This window comes from Danio aesculapii, chromosome 8 (assembly GCF_903798145.1).
Source record: "Danio aesculapii chromosome 8, fDanAes4.1, whole genome shotgun sequence".
Lineage (NCBI taxonomy): Eukaryota > Metazoa > Chordata > Actinopteri > Cypriniformes > Danionidae > Danio > Danio aesculapii.
This window is the reverse complement of record NC_079442.1, coordinates 28,269,768-28,287,454: the sequence shown is the minus strand read 5'-3', so window position 1 is coordinate 28,287,454 and position 17,687 is coordinate 28,269,768. Positions and strand designations below refer to the sequence as shown.

At 37.5% G+C, this 17,687-nt stretch overlaps 2 protein-coding genes across 6 annotated transcripts in view; one reads left to right on the top strand and one right to left on the bottom strand.

Moving 5' to 3' along the window:
- Positions 1-1,480: 1,480 nt before the first annotated feature.
- Positions 1,481-9,340, top strand: si:dkey-183p4.10 (myb-like protein X). 2 transcript variants are annotated; one of them, XM_056463578.1, is made up of 8 exons: positions 1,481-1,639; positions 1,936-4,233; positions 5,134-5,200; positions 5,334-5,674; positions 6,412-6,481; positions 6,559-6,613; positions 6,693-6,812; positions 8,932-9,340. In XM_056463578.1, the coding sequence occupies exons 1-8, from the start codon at positions 1,597-1,599 to the stop codon at positions 9,073-9,075; spliced, it is 3,138 nt and encodes a 1,045-aa protein (XP_056319553.1). In that variant the 5' UTR covers positions 1,481-1,596; the 3' UTR covers positions 9,076-9,340. The 2 variants fall into 2 exon arrangements, with proteins under 2 accessions (XP_056319553.1, XP_056319552.1); XM_056463577.1 differs by having other exon boundaries at positions 1,482-1,639; positions 5,331-5,674.
- The window catches only part of kcnq2a (potassium voltage-gated channel, KQT-like subfamily, member 2a), a 50,727-nt gene continuing 42,202 nt past the window's right edge, over positions 9,163-17,687 (bottom strand). For all 4 annotated transcript variants that reach the window (XM_056463579.1, XM_056463581.1, XM_056463580.1 and 1 more), the window contains 3 exons: positions 17,509-17,640; positions 12,889-13,006; positions 9,163-11,021 (listed from right to left, as the gene is read on the bottom strand). In XM_056463579.1, the coding sequence (XP_056319554.1) occupies positions 10,308-11,021; positions 12,889-13,006; positions 17,509-17,640 (964 nt within the window). In that variant the 3' untranslated portion in view covers positions 9,163-10,307. The remainder of the gene's footprint in view (positions 11,022-12,888; positions 13,007-17,508; positions 17,641-17,687) is intronic.

The following is a 17,687-nucleotide window of genomic DNA, read 5'->3' as shown; positions in this document are numbered from 1 at the left end:
TGACGCCAAATTCTGACCCTACCATCCGAATGTTGCAGCAGAAATAGAGACTCATCAGACCAGGCAACGTTTTTCCAATCTTCTATTGTTTAATTTTGGTGAGCCTGTGCGAACTGTAGCCCCAGATTCCTGTTTTTAGCTGACAGGAGTGGGACCCGATGTGATCTTCTGCAGCTGTAGCCCATCCGCCTCAAGATTCGATGAGTTGTGCATTCAGAGATGCTCTTCTGAATACCTTGGTTGTAACGAGTGGTTATTTGAGTTACTGTTGTTTTTTTATCAGCTCGAGCCAGTCTAGCCATTTTCCTCTGACCTCTGGCATCAACAAGGCATTTGCGCCCACAGAACTGCCGCTCACTTGATATTTTCTCTTTTCAAACCATTCTCTGTAAACCCTAGAGATTGTTGTGCCTGAAAATCCCAGTAGATCTGCAGTTTCTGAAATACTCAGACCAGCCCGTCTGACTCCTACAACCATGTCACATTCAAAGTCACTTAAATCACCTTTCTTCCCCATTCTGATGCTCGGTTTGAACTGCAGCAGGTTGTCTTGACCATGTCTACATGCCTAAATGCTGCCATGTGATTGGCTGATTAGAAAATTGCGTTAATGAGCAGTTGGATTCATAAATATATATAACAATCAACAATCTATAGAACAACTAATAATTTCCTACATTTCGAGGTCATTGCTTGGTTCTATTTTTAGTGATCTTAAAAAGAGCAGATTTTAAAGCATATTTCACAAGTTACGTTCAGAAGCACAATATAAAATCTTAAAGAAGCAATAAAAACTCTTTCGGATACTTTGCAGCTAATGATATTAATCTGACAATAGCTGATAAACATGTACACTTTCTACTATTTTTTAGTCAGTTCTAATTTCTGAAGAGAAATAAATCACGTATGGAAATTGTTTTCTAATTTTGAAATCTGATGTGTACATTGATTTAATTCCCATTTAAATCTTTTTTTTTATGCTAGTCCCTTACCCTGTTGTGAACAGGACAAGTAGCAAGTCTCTTGTGTTCTCTGACTCTGTAATGTCAATAAATAATTCATGCTATAAAACCGACTACACAAATTTGCAGCACCGTAGTAGCTGTAGAAAAATCTCTTGCTCATTTTAAAAACACATACTAAACTGTCTGACGGAAATACGCAGAAATGCTCTGAATAAAATTACCGTGCAACTCATAACAAGGATGCATCAATTTAGAGGCAATGTGCTGCGGTTAAACTTTGCAAACCACAACCTAGAAAATGTCATACAAGCCTGCAGTTCCTGCAGAAGCACACACACGCACACACTAACTATTTAGTAAGATGTAATTTATCAAGTTAGTATAGGCTAAAATATATTTATTTAACCTTTGATTCTTATATTTAACAGTGTTTATATGCAAGTGTAAATTTTTTGTTACATGTTAATGTGTTCATGTTCTTGTTATCATGGCACTGTTTAAACAGGAAGCGATGTCACCAAGCGGTGAGCATCACACTCTCATTTTGTCAAGTGGTGGAACATTGAGTGGAGTGTCTGTCATGTCTGTATCAGATTTTTTCTGTACGAGAAGAAATTAAATTTTAAAAAACATGGACCAAAACATTGCAGATTTTCTGACGGATGCATTCTCAGGTAAGATTTGAACTCTTTTCACTTTGTAGCTATTTGTGCAGTTAAATACATCTACAACTAAATGTTTTTATTCTACAAATATTTTAACTCAAGAATCATATTCTTTTTTTAAAAATCCCCAAAAATATGGCCTCGGTTAATATAAAGAACTGAATTTTCACAAGTGTTTTTTCCACTCTGTATGTTGAATTGGATTGTGCTGTTTTTTATGATTGAAACAATTGTCTGTAAACTTTCTGATAAACAAACGTTTCTGATAAATAGTAAACTGTGCATATACCTGCTTTTTAAAACAGAGTCAAACTTTGAGCATCTACATTTTGATGAAGACATTGCAATGGCACACAGCGTTGATGTATCTGAAGATACGCCAGATATTGAGGACGACGAGAACAGTAACAGAGAATCCAGTGAAAGTGACTCTGAAGAAGATGACGACACCGCAGCAGCAAACAACATAAACACACCTCAAAATGCGGCAGATATGGAGGACGACGACAACAACAGGAACCAAGAATCCAGAGAATCAGAGTCTGAAGTAGATTTAGAGAGTAAAAATAGGGAACATTTGCACTCTGATGATGACACCACAACAGAACACAGCATAAACAGACCTCAAAACGCACCAGATATGAAGGATGACAACAACAGTAACCAAGAATCCAGTGAATCGGAGTGTGAAGTAGATTTAGAGAGTAAAAATAGGGAACATTTACACTCTGATGACAAAACCAGAGCAGCAAACAATGTAAACACACCTCAAAAAGCACCAGATATGGAGGATGACAACAACTGTAACCAAGAATCCAGTGAATTGGACTCTGAATCAGATTTAGAGTTTGAAAAAAGGGAACATTTACACACTGATTATGACACCGAAGCAGCAAACAATTTAAAATCACCTCAAAATGCACCAGATATGGAGGATGACAACAACAGTGATCAAGAATCCAGAGAATCTGACTCTGAAGTAGATTTAGAGAGTAAAAATAGGGAACATTTACACTCTGATGACGACACCACAACAGAACACAGCATAAACACACCTCAAAATGCACCAGATATGAAGGACGATGAAAGAAATAACCGAGAGTACAGTGGAACTGAGTTTGACTTAGATTTGGAGTGTAAAAATAGAGAAGAGGAAATTAAAAACCGCTCAGAGAACAATAGCAACTTCTCATTAGATGAGCAATGCATGAAGCCAGGATCTACGCTTGGTGGTTCATGGGACGACAGCAACTCAGATGAAAATAAGACACCGACCCAAGACCAGCAATTAAGCTTGCGTGATAAGGGATGCAGAAATGATGGATTCGATGATATCCATCAAGCTGAAGATGACAATGTGCAGAAAATGGCCCTTCAAAAAGGAACTCTACTTGATTTGGATACAATGAGCTCTCATAAGGAGACCACTTCCCATCTATTGTCCTACCAGATGGTGGATGAACATGAAAATGAGAGCTCAGCATCAGAAGAGAACACGGTGGAGCAGAAAAGCACTGAGGATCAAGATCTTAAGCTCTACTGTCTTAGTTCAACATTGCAAGACTGTGTAGAATCAATGGACGGTCAGTCTGGGGATGAACTGAAAGAGTTTACAGAAGACGATCTAGAGAGAGAAGAGGAAGGCTTAGCAGAATTTCCCTCTGATCTGTCTCGAAGTGATAGTGGAGACAGTGGTGAAGGTCAAACTATGGACACCAAGCTAGATGATGGCTTAGGTTGGTCAGGTGAGATGAAGAAAATGGAAGAACTAACGCTGAGTTACCAAGCTGTAACTTTAAGAAAAGAAGCTGAAGATGTAAGTGTGGATCATGCAGATGTGCTTGCATTTGTCAAGAATGAGGATCTGTATAAGACGACCACATCTAGGAAATCTGATGACATTTTGTTCCAAGCAAAGCAGGACAGTTTTAGAGATGACGATTATAGCAGTGTGATTTTGAATGCTGGGGAAAGTTCTGATTTTGAGATTGCTGAAATGGTCCAATTTAGTTCCAATGATTCCTACAAGAAAGAGCAGCCTGAATATGTTGGCGATATCAGCAGCGATGTCGACTACTGCAAAATCCAAGATGAAAAACCTGATTTGCCATTCCAAACAGACAAAAACAAGCCAACTCTCCTGAAACAAGAGCACACCTTCATTGAGGATTTCCCAACAGATGTTGAGCTTGAAGTAGGGGATGTGCTGGTCACAGATAGTCAGAATCCAGAGAGATGTGATGTAATTTCCTCAAGCATTCATCCAGGGTCTAAAAAGGAAGGTTCACCTGAGAGACACTCAACTGAAACCAGCAGTAGTAAGTTAGATTCATCAGAGGCCAGCAAACCAAAAGATAACAGTGAAGACATTACCGTTTTGTTACCTGGAACATTTTGGTCTGTGATGGACGAGGACAACCTGAAGTTTGATGAATATGACTGGGACATTAATGGGGAAGAAGTGCTCTGTGATGAAGAGGACAGTCTCCTGGAAGATCTGGAGAATGAAGATGAGGGGTCCGAAAGAGACTGGGAGAAAGAAAAAGAAAGAATTAAAGCATTTAACAAATACTACGACACTGTTGAAGGCGAGGAAAACAGAGGTAGATGTTTATTTGTTACATTATAAAGGCCCCTGTATGAAGATGTGTTTTGATTGATCAGATTGCAAGTAGATGAGGGAAACACATTCCCATTTGCACCTAATGTTTTAATCTTTTTTGTCAACTTTCCTGTCTTATTGAGCTTGTACATTTAAAGCGACACACAATAGAACTGCAGATTACTCTTAAAGTCCACCCAGAAATTGAAAATGTGTCCACTCGTCATGTCATTCCAATCCCCTGAGACTTAAGATATTTTAAATGAAATCCAAGAGCTCCCTCATCCTCCATAGATAGCAACAGTCCCAAGACTTTCAAATTCCAGAAGAGGAACCAAAAACATTTCATTGTCAAAACATTTTATCTGACTTCAGTAGTTCAGCTGTAATCATGCGAAGCTCCAAGAACGCTAATGACAAGAGGCAAATTCAAATCATTACCATTAAAGTCAGCAGCATGACATGCAGGTGTCATAATGCTCATACTAATCTATGATCTGATGTAAGACAAACGACAACAAAATAGTTTTTACTGAGTTTTGTTGGCACATAAAAATTGCTCTTGGAGCTTCGTATGATTGGGACTAAACCCCTGAAGTCGCATGAAACGTTTCAACAATGTTGTATGGTTCTTTTCTGGACTTTGAATGTCTTGAATATTTGGTTTCTTTTCTGTCTTTGATGAAAGACACATCTCTTCAATTTTATCTAAAACATATTGATTTATGTTCCAAATATGAAAGAAGGTCTTAGTGGATTGGAACTTAAGTACATGAGGGTGAGTAATTACTAACATAATTTTCATTTTTGGGTGAACTAATCCTTTAATTATCACATAATTAATATCATAGATTAATAAAAAAAGCAATTAACAGCTTGTATAATGCTCTCACAACAACAGATCGAAGCCACCTAGTGACATTTTGTTTGGAGCCAAAATACTCTCTGTATGAGGAGGAAAGTGACAGGTAAGACGGATTCCAAAGTTTTGACATTGAAAATGTAAATAACATGTTTTGTATAACACATATCTTTAGTCAGTTTAGTGCAATGAGCTCATGAATTTGATTTATGTGCATGATGTTGCCGTTTTCACAGCAGTGAGGAGGATCTTAACACAAAATGTTGCATGTATGAGCCGCATCCTTCAGAATCCAGTTCATTCCAAAACCAAAGCAACAATGACAACAACAAACAAGTTTCAGACACTTTAGAAAATATCAGTGGACTTCTGAAGGATGAGGACAACGTGATGCTTGACGAATACGATTACGGTATTGGCGAAGAAGATTTTTATAAAACAGACTCAAGGAAGACGATCCTTGATGATGAGGATGATTTCTTGGAGAAGTTGAAAATGGAAATAGAGAGAGAAATGCAACAAGAAAGAACTGAAGCGTTAAACAAATTCTATGAAGAGTCTGGTAAAGAAAAACATGAGGGTAAGTATAGTGTTTGGGGAAAGCAACTAATGCTTATATTTGCATTATATTTGGTAGTTACTTCTACATTAAGCAGCAGATGTGTTTTCATCATTGAAATTGAAGGATAAAAGATCAAGTGACACTGAAGACTAAAATTTCAAGAATAAATCATATTTCAACATTTAAAAGAAAGATTTTAAAGTTTTAAAAATCATAAAGACCTCAGAGTTTTATAACATACAGTTGAAGTCAATAATTAGTAATAATTTTAATAAATCCTTTCTAATAACTGATTTATTTTATCTTTGCCTTGATGATAGTAAATAAGTTATACTAGATATTTTTTGAGACACTTCTATACAGCTTAAAGTGACATTTAAAGGCTTAACTAGGTTAATTAAGTTAACTGGGCAGGTTAGGGTAATTAGGCAAGTTATTGTATAACAAATAATTTTGATCTTAAAATAGTTCATAAAAAATATAAAAACTGCTTTAATTCTAATTGAAGTTAAACAAATAAGACTTTCTCCAGAAGAAAAAATACTATCAGACATACAGTGAAAATTTCCTTGCTCTGCTAAACATCCTTTGGGAAATATTTAAAAAAGAAAAAAACAAATCAAAGGGGGGCTAATAATTCAGGGGGGCTTCAACTGTATGTATACACACATATTAGATATAAATCAAAACGTTCAAATGTTTGCATAAAAGATGTGTTAAACAAAATGTAATGATGTAATTTCCTCTATGAACAGTAACAGACAGAAGTCAGAAAGGTCTGTATGGGCTGCGTCAAGATTCTCAAAACGAGGAAGACAATGAGAGGTAAGATAAATTTAATTAAGCTTTAAATACGACTCATGTTTCAGATATGTAAATTAGTTTTTGACATTGCCATGCAGCAGTGAACAGGAATCATACACAGAAGATGACACTTCCAGTGCCCTAAGGATAAAGGTGAGATCTTAAAACATAGCACAAAGTAATTAAGTTATTGTAAAATGTCACTGTCTTACTGGCTCTTCACGTGTTTCAGGACCAAAGTGATTCTGATGAACCACATGAGAGACGCTTGTACACAGGAAGGCACAAAGTTTTAATAAAAGGTTTACAAAAGGCAGACAAGCAGCTGAACGAACCGCCCAGGAGAAGTAAGGTAAACATTGAACTGAAAGATTAAAAAAGAAAGAGTTTGGCCAAAAATAAAACCTCTCAACACAACATCAAAAAAGGTCACGTTTTAGTTCAATTTTTAATCTGGGCACAGGTTTGATAAAAGTTTTTTTTGTGCTCATAAGCATAAAAATATTAGCGTTTCAAGGGCAGAAATACATAACAACAGAGTTCATTTACAGCAAATAATGTAGAAAATGTGCAGACATTCATCATATAAACAGCAATGAAGGGTCTGAGATTGCCATTATTCACGTACAATGCAATTTACTGCATTTAATCAGCCTGTGCAGTAAATCAGCACTGAAGGTTTTCTCCCACAATACGTTTACATCCATCCAAGGTCAAAAAACACAACATTTATCATACTTTAAACTGCACCATCACCCATTTTCTCACATTATCTGAAATGGATCATTCAAGAACTTATAGTTAATGAGAATTATTTATATTATTTATTAAATTTCCCATCAATTGTATTTTTTTTAACATCTACCCCTACCCCAACTGTTAACAGTAGAATAAAAACAGATCTGCATCTGGAGTCTTCTCTATTAGTACAGCTGATTAACCATGTGGATGATGAGAACAGCCTTCTGAGCCTACCAGTAGGCGCAAAAGGCCCCTACTGGCCCATATCTATCAGCTGATAACCACTGATAACGCCCATTCAATCGAGTGATAACTAATTAATTTATACTCTGAAGATTAACAAAGGTTTCTCAGATTTGGAACGACATGAGGGTAGTTAAATAATAGTTGGTGTATGCTTTCGAACATATGTTGCACAAATTCATCCAAAAGAAAAAAGTTTGCTGCGTGATTGTGTTGCTTCAAGTCCTTGTCATATAAAAGCATTTGCTAAACAGATCTGCTTTCACAGCACAATAAAAAGTGTCTTCTTTACATGCAGACCAAAAAACTCTTCCAGGCCTCAGATCCAATTGTAGTTTTTGAGGGTCACATAGACAGATATTATGCAAAGGCGTTTGCCTTTATTCTGATTGGACAGTATATGTTGACAGGAAGCGAAATTGGAGCAAGAATGGGGACGTGTTAGGAATGGTCTGTGAGACCAGACTCAAACTTGGGATACACAAATCATGTTGTGCTATATGTTGGAGCATTGCCCACTAGGCTGTCGGTGCAACACCATTATGATGATGAAGCCTTGGTTTGTTACAAACCCTTTTAGCAAATATGGAGAGAGAAGTGGAAAGAAGAATTGGAGAGAAGATTTTTCAAATTTAGGTCAATATCTGCCAATTTAGCAGATATCAAATGTTCATCACTGGTCTCCAGGTCCGTCCAAATCTCATCAAAAAGTTGCTAGTTTCACCCTGATGTTTTCCTGTTTGCAGTCTATAGCCACAGTCTGGTTTGTAACAACTCTGCTCACCACCGTTTTAATCCAGCCGGCCAGGTTTTCGGGGTTTTGAGCCGCACTGACCATTTTCATCAATTGTCGATACCCCAAGGCTCCGCCTGAGCCTAGTTTGCATAAAAGATTAGTTGAAACCCTGCAGAAACCCTGTTATCAAAGTTCCAAATACATAGATATCTTCAATATCCTCCAGGGACAGAGCGGCCAGGCACACTACCCACCACTTCTCCCACCCGTGCATCATGTATCCAGCAGCAAACGTTCCTGCAGGACAGTTCGGTTCCCCTGAACCTAGACTTCTCGTCGAGAAGATGCCGTCAATTGCGTTCAGAGACCAGTTGATCAAATCCATAATTGCTTATTTGTTTGGACAGCAGGGAAAGGAGAGCCTCAGAGATAGAATAAGATAAGACAAGAGGAGCCAGCCAGGAGAGATATGGGAGGGAGAGGGAAAAAAGTGTGACCGCCTTCACAGAGAGCCAAAGAAGAAAGTTGCAAATTAAAAAAAAAAAAAAACCTATATAGGCCTGTGAAGAAATTAAGATTGAAATTACTGACATTTCCTTTCAGGGATTTAAGTGGTTCTTTCTTTTTGCAGACATTTACTCCATTTGTCATGCTCTTTGAGCTTTGATACTTTGCAGACCTTTAACAGTTCATTATATTACACAACCTAACCGTTTAGACCCTGAACAAACTCTGTTTTAATCTCTTACAGTGTGTTTTCCTGCTGCGGTCAGTGTTCGCATTGAGTCTTGTGACTGTGGTAGGGCTGCTGTCTTACTGCTGGGCAACAGACAACATGGACTTACTGAATACAGATGGATCTTCCATATTCAACATGATTCAAAACAGACAATAAAAGTTTTGCATGCATGTATATATGTAACTATTGCATAGGACCATGAAAAATCTAAACAGATAAACCAAAAAAAAGCAGACAGGCCAGTAGAGATAAGACCAACTTTATTTCCTTACAGGGTGCAGCCTAATATTGCAATGTTTAAACAGTGCTTTGAAATACAGCTTTGAAAAATATTTGCCTTTTAACATGGTAATGTCTGTTTTGTTATGTAAACCACATTTAGATATAATGTTTCTCTTTTTTATTAAAAAAGTGACATATCTTCAGATGTACTGTACGTGGTCTTTTGCCCATATAGGACACCTGTACAAACAAATCCTTTCAAAGTAAAGCTAACTTGACAAAACAAAACAAATAAATACATTTGATATTTTTCCAATTCCTTTGTCCTTTATGTGATTTCTTTCTGCCGTAATCTCAATTAAGTTGTCAACAAGCTATATTCCGTAAACATGCCATGCAGTTAATGTATTTTTAGGTCTGATAATTATTCAGTGCCTTCTTCACTACAGCATAAAGTATGTTATCATAGTGCAAGTTACCAGTTCTAGGAAATTAAAACTGATTGCATACAATAGCATGAGTATTTCTCCAATGACCATCCCCAAGGTTTCTGCAATTTTTATTATTTCCTAAAGTACAGTATGTCTCTCTCTGCAAGTGCTTTGACTTTAAATGTGGCTATAAAATATTTAATAATTTTTCCATCCTACAGATAAGAAATGTAAGAGGGTAAAGTACCTGTAAGGCATGCTCAGCTTTCTGTCATCTTTTTCTTTGGCTGAAACAATTTTCTCCAAAGTAAACCCTTTAAACTAAAAGTTAATTCAACGAACACATGCCCTGATTAACTACTTGTTTTCATAACAGTCTCATAACACATTTCAGAAAAAGACAAAGTAAATAAATAAATATATTTTGATTCAAAATGATAGTTCTAAGTTATTAAAATGCATTTAATACGGCATTAGCTGTAGTGACTACTCAAACTAATAAAGAAAAGGTGCCTTGTTTGATTTTATCCATGCCAGTAATTAAATACACGCAATCTTTTTCACTTGTGAATCCACACACCTTCAGCTTCCGTGTTTGAAGTTTTTTTTTCTTTACATCAAAATCTTTGGAATTCATTCTTCACAGCTCCTGCTGCGTGAGTCTGTAATCACTCACACATTTGTATGACAAGTTAAAACATCCATCAGCTACATCCAGGAAATTTGTCCAGCAAACTACTTCATTCCAGGCCACATTCTGTCCCCAAAAGTTCCCTCCCCTGTAAACGAGAGAGGGGATGGTGCTCCCGGCGTATACAGGTCAGAGTCTGTATCAGATTCACCCTCTGCTAGATATGGCCTGATACGGGTGCACAGCATCCCGCCGCCTCCACCAAAAGGCCCCAGACTTACCGGAGGCACGTAATCCTCTTCCCTGGCCTGGGAAATGCTAAAGCCGCTAAAAGAGCGATCTAGCTCCTCATGGTCCACTGAGGGAATGGAGAGGGATGTGTCACTTTCGACAGCCGCCTGCTGCTGGACGGGTCTCCTTGACCTGCGTGAACGGCTGTTGTCCGTGCTCTCGTGAAATGGCGGAGGTGGTAGGCGGTACAGTGAAGGGTCGTCGGTACCAATAGGTGACACTCCTCGACTGTTGTTCCAGAGAGGCACGCTGAGGGGATGCTCATCCTGCTGGTGCCAAGAGGTAGAAGGCCGACACTGGCTTTCAGTCAGAGTCCCGTTGGGTCCGGGGTTGATGGGAGATGGGCTCTTGCCTTTGTTCTCATCCTCATCCGGCACTTTCTCACTCTTCTCATCAGGGCTGTGGTAGGGAGGAGCAGGGTACGCGATTTTGAAGCCCAAAAGAGCTTCGGTTTCTGATCGTGGGATACCCATTTGTGCCGTGTATATGCTGACCAAAAAGTTGAGTTTAAGGTCCATTGCTCCCACCTGCACAAGAACAGACTGTTCAGAACTGCTATAGGAACACACCAAGGCCACATTCACACATTTATGCAGCAAAATGAGGTCAAACAGCAGCAAAATAGAGAGTTTTATTAATTAATTAATTTATTATTAATATTTGAGGGTTTTTTTATAGTTATTTACAGTGTATTTCTATAAGATCTAGGAGACCCCTTCAGATCATTGAATTCTGGTGCATGTCCATGACCACTGGTGAATAAAATCCAGCACTAGGCATGCAGACTGCTTCTACAAATATTTGTGAAACAATGGCGTGCTCTCTGGAGCCCAGTAAATTTAAGCATTGTACAGACAGGCGCACAGTTCGTAGTGTGTAAAACTCGCTAAATTTCTGCAGTGTCAATAACTACAGATCTTCAATCTAAATGTGGCCTTTAGATTACATCGAGAACAGTGTGTAGAGTGCTTTATTAAGGGGATTTCCATTGCTGAGCAGCTGCATCTAAGCCTACATCACCAAGTGCAATGAATGTGAAGCCGATGCCACTGGACTCAGAGCAGCAGAGATGTGTTTTCTGGATTGACCAATTATGCCAATCACATCTGGGTATGGCAGTTGCCAAGAGAACAGTACTTGCCTGATTGCATTGTATCAAGTGTATAGATTGGTCGAGGGAAGATTATGGTGTGGGGTTGCTTTTTAGGCATTAGGCTTGGCCTCTTAGTTCCAAAAAAAACTCTTAAAGCTTCAGCACACCAAGACATTTCGGACAATATCATGTTCCCAACTTTGTGGAAAACTGTTTGGGGATGTCTACTTCCTGTTCCAACATGACTGCAAGCAAGTCTAATGTGAAGGAACCTGACTGGTCTGCTCACAGTCCTGACCTCAACCCAATTAAGCACCTTTTGGATAAATTAAAGCAGAGGCTGTGAGTCAGGCATTCTTTTCCTATTAGTTCCTGACTTCACAAATGCCAGTCTATTTTCATCATAAACACACTCCTAAACCTTGAGGAAAGGCTTCCAGAAGAGTTTAAATTGTTATAGCTGTTAAAGTATGGGCTAACTCCATTTTACGCCTTACCTATTAAGACTGGAATATCAACAAAGCTCATGTGGATGTAACGGCAGATGTCCAAAAACCTTTGGAATATACTGTAGTGTACATTCACTTACATTTCAGTTACTTATTGAAGAGACAACCACATTCAAAACCCAAAATCACAACTGTAAATTTCAACCCAGGCATTGGAAATGTGTAACAGTGGTGCATATTTCCAATGAGCCTGGGTTGGTACATTTTTAGGACTCACAACTGTGTTCACCAAAGCCCTGTTGTGTATGTGGAGAGATTGTGCTACACATACACACATTCTTACGGTTTTCTAGTGTGGTTCTGGTAACTTACAGAAACACAGATAAAGCAGATGCCCTGTTTTGTGGTCTATGCGGACCTCAAATGATCTCCTCTTTACTGAGGCTTGGAAACTTCAGTTGATTTATTGAGATTTAAAATTTCTCATGACCTTTTGCCATTCTAAATGTGTGAAGAAGTTGCTGTTTTGGACATTAATGTTGCAACTGACTTTACCTTTAACGCTGAACCAATATTTTGGTGTGATAAAGGAGAAAATCTAATCACACACCGTGATTACAAAAGTGTTCTTACAAGCTAAAATGCTACATTTGTAACTAAACAAATACAATCAAACAATCAAAACAAATAAAATACTCATCACTATGTGCGTTTAACACAAATCAACACATTTCAAGACTTATAGATACAAGTAAATTCAGTCCCAAACACTGACAGTTTGTGTGTGTGTGTGTGTGTGTGTGTGTGTTTGTGTGAGTGTGCGTGTGTGTGTGTGTGTCCCAAATACTTCACCTCTTTCTCCATCTTGTTCAGACGTCCCATCATGCTTGGGTCCTCAGGCACCTCTGTGTCGCTTTTGGGTTTGTCCTTTTCTCCTGCACTGGCTCCTTTTCCCACAATCTGATCCACTCTAATGATCCAATAGACCATCACTTCGACACATAGTCAATACACCCTCATCCACACTGAGATTCAGTGGTTAACTGTGCACTGTACCTTGTCAAGTTAACAGAAATTAGCTTTATGAAGGAGGACTTGAACATGCGAATGCAAACATCGGACAGCAGGGTTGAAATAATAGGGAACACAAAAAAAGATGACTGGCTGGAAGTGAACATATGCGATATTGCATGCTGAGTGCCATACAGCAAAGTCGTTAATTAGCATGCATTCATCAAGGATTCAGGACATCGAAAAGCTCTTGTTGGAAAGATGAGAATCTCAAACAAAATGTGCTGCAGTTCACATTACTGCAGTGAAAAACCAACTCAGTGTCTTTCGACAGTTATTGACAGCAGTGTTGGGAAGTAATTCAAAATAGTTAAAAAAACTAAAATAAGCGCATATTTTTGGCTTTATTGTGTGTATTTTGAATGCACAATTTTGCTTTAGTGTTTGTTTGACCTACAAATTCAGTGAAATAAGTATGTTTTTGTATTTTGGCATAAATATAGGCAGTGTCACTTATTTCCAATGGGCCTGGGTCATTTATTTAATTAATTCTCCATTTATTAAATGATTTACTTGACAAATTGATTTATTTATCTAGAATCATTCACTAGAATTTCCGTACTAAAAAAAAAGTTAACTAATGTCTCAAAATCATTTTACCATAGTGTATGGTTTGAAAACAAGGTACAACAGGTTACAAAGGATATGAGTTAAAAGAGCATATACTTTAGCTAATGTGTGTTAATACTATCATCAGTTTGAGACAGGGTAGGTTGTTCATTTTAAACACTACAGAGCATTAGCCTTTTATCTACACTCATAAGACATTAAAGTACAAGAAACTGCATAATTAAACTTTGCCAGTGACATTAAACATGTACTAGAAAAAACTAAACATGCTGTTTAGCAGTACCACACCCTGGATTCTTTGCAATATCATTTGTGTCCACAGACCTGTTTTTTTCATGATACTCTGCTGATCAGTACATCTACATGAGTAATGAAATAGGGTAACACTTTACAGAAACAGTACATGAATAATGATGAATTAATATACCATATTAAACTAAACATTATTATGAATTAATGATGAGTTAAGTCGTGCGCTAATCATGAACTAACTTTAACTATGAGTCACAAGAGTTCATGAGTAAATAACTTCTACCTTAATTACTTGTTAGTACATGTTGTTAATGAATGTATTAATTAACATTTACTGTAGGTTTAAGCTAAATGTAACCAACAACCCCACATCCTTCGCTCGTTCTACACCTGCACTGTTGAGAGCATCCTGTCTGGCTGAATCACCACCTGGTATGGAAACAGCACCAGCAGCAATCGCAAAGGCCTACATAAGATTGTGAGAACTGCTGGACGCGTAGTAGGAGGTGAGCTTCCCTCCCTCCAGGACATCTACACCAGGCGGTGCATGAGGAAAGCCAAGAGAATCATCAGCGACTCCAGCCACCCAAGCCATAGACTTTTGTCTCTGCTACCCTCAGGCGGACGGTTCAGCAGCACCAGCCGACTGAAGGAAAGTTTCTTCCCTCAGACTATCAGGCTGATGAACACTTAACACACCCCACACAAACTCTTCCACACCCCTCACTGCACACCACCATCATGTAGCATGCACTGCACTTTAACCAATCCATACTTAAAACAATACTGCCTACAGCTATGTGTACATCTCTTCATTGTACATATTGCTGTCAACACTGCCAATTTTACATTGTGCTGTTTTTTTGGGAGTATGTTGTTGCATGTTGTTGTCGTTGTATTTTGCACTATCTGAAGCCAGCACCTAAGCATTTTACTCATCACAGCACACGTGCTGCTGATGATGTGACAATAAAAGTGATTTGACTTGATGAACCGTTAATGTATAAATGTCATGACTTTACTTGGAGGGGTACATAATCATTAACTCATCCTTAACTACTCATGTTGATGTTGACAGAACACTTTTTCTATTGTTATTCAGTGTAAATGCACTAGACGGACGTGCATAAGGAGTTCATGAGTAGTTAATTGATTAATGAGTAATTAATAATTAGATATTAACATGTCAGGAGTTCATTATGGTTTAATTAAGCATAAACTAATGTGGTATATTTTTTCAAGATACTTCTATAAAGCTTAAAGGGACATTTAAAGGCTTCACTAGGTTAATTAGGTTAACTAGGCAGGTTAGGGTAATTAGGCTAGTCATTGCATAACAGTGGTCTGTTCTATAGATTATCTGAAAAAAAATTTGCTTAAAGGGGCTAATCATTTTGACCTTAAAATAAAAAAAAATTAATTAAAAACTAATTTTGTTCTAGCCGAAATCAAACATAAGACTTTCTCCAGAAGAAAAAATATTATCAGACATACTGTGAAAATTTCCTTGCTCTATTAAACATGAATTGGGAAATATTTAAAAAATAATAATAATTTCAAATGGGAACTAATAATTCTGACTTCAACTACACACACGCACACACAAGCACACACGCACACACACATATATACACACATATATATATATATATATATATATATATATATATATATATATATATATATATATATATATATATATATATGCTTAGTTTACTTATTAACACATCATTATTCATGTACTGTTATTGTAAAGTGTTACCTGAAATAGCTTATAATGCCTCTTGTGGACATGTGGACATGCACAGTGAAGTGAGACACATTTAAAGTTCTGCACTTAAATTTTGCAGTTTTGTAATTTTTACCTACATTTTGTAGTTCTTGAATACTTTCAAATTTAGACCCAAAGTTGGTCTAAAAAACCCTCAGCAATTAATGTTATATAAAATGAAAATGTTAAAAAAAAAGTTACTGATGTTTAGGTTTATTGTAAGAAAAGGTATTGTATAATGTTCTTTTTTTGCAGTCTAAAACTGATATAAAATCAAATCTAAGAAATCAATTTTGTTTATGCTCAATACCGAACATAGCCACCGGATGAGACTCAAATCCACAAATGTATGTCACAACACAGCCACCAAATATGAAACCTTCCCTGTCAGACCTCTCCAACAAAATGTGTGTGGTCAAGATTCGAATAACATTTGATTTCTTAAATAATGTAATATATTTTGTAACATTAAACTTGACACTGCCTACTATAAGGCGGAGCTCTGTAAAAACCACACAAAAAGTACAATTTCCATGGTAATAACATGTCAGATCACAAAATAGTTTTCACATAGCGAATCAATGATATCAATTGATATTTAATTTAGGACGATTACTAAAACGTGATGGAAACAGTGGAGACATTGACGGTTACAGTGTTTTGTATTCATTCAGAAACCTAAATCTAAAACAAAATGATAATTAATATGATGATTAAAATAGTCTCCACTTAAGCTTCCACAACACTGACTGTCAGACGTCAGGGCAAGTAATTTGACCCCTATTATAAATAACGTGGGGAAATAAATAAAAAAAATTCATTAAAACTATCACCTGGTTCCATGCCTTATGATGCTTTGTGTGTTACACACTCTACATTTAAGCTATTCTCTCATTTTAAACCCCGGAACAACATGCACAATGGCATCAGTCCCCCAGCAAGCAGGCTGCACGGTGCATAGTATTATTGCACAGCATTAACTAATTTATTACTACTAATTATATCATGTAAAAAACACCTTTGATAACCTTAGCTCAGAAAAAAATGTATAATTACACTATGGGACTGAAGAATGCTTGATTCTAATTGGCTGATGAACATTTAAAAGTAGTACTAGGCAAGTCTTGACCTCTACACGGTTCCGTATCACTACGCCGAAGAACATTTACACTGCAATGCTGTCCAATAATAAAGCCATTAAGTCTGGGAAGGCCATTGGTGAATGTTTACGTACTTCTTGTGGCGAGGGGTCGAGGGGGGAGGGGGACCCACAATCAAATCTATCCTGGCAAAGCACACAGAGAGAACATGGAGACCAAGCATCATCAAGCAACACATGGAGACCACCGCCTGAACCCACGAGGAGGACCGTCCACAAACAAACAACAAGAAATATATCCCATACATGTCTGTTCTCACCCACTCCTAGGAACAGTGCTTCATGTTTACATGTATGATAGAGATGGTTTTTGCTGTTGAAATATATCGGTATATGTGTGGATGTTATTTCACAACATATATGAGAGAAAAGGAGTGAATCTGAATTCAAATCATTTTCGATGTGACACACACACACACAAAACAAAAACAAAACAACACAAAAAAACACTGTGAATGTGATTTGGATCAAGCAGTGTTGAAGTATTTCATCCTGCAATACAGAATATTGACCAACAGAGGGCACAGCTCAAAATTCTGGACAATACTGACTGACTAGACTAGTGAAGCATGGGTATCCTGCTATTAATAATGGGTTACTGTTTTTTTTTTTTTTGGAAAAAAATAAATAAATAAAAGTTACGTCTTGCCTGGACTGAAGGTTTTTGATGCGGGACAGCATGTCCAGATGTCCTGCTGAATACTGCTCTATCACATCCATCACGTCGTAGGGTCTAAGACTCTCTTTAAATCTCCTCTTAGACAACAGGAACCGCATTACACTGGTAAAGACAACATGACATCCTTCATTAGGGTGTAACAGGTACTG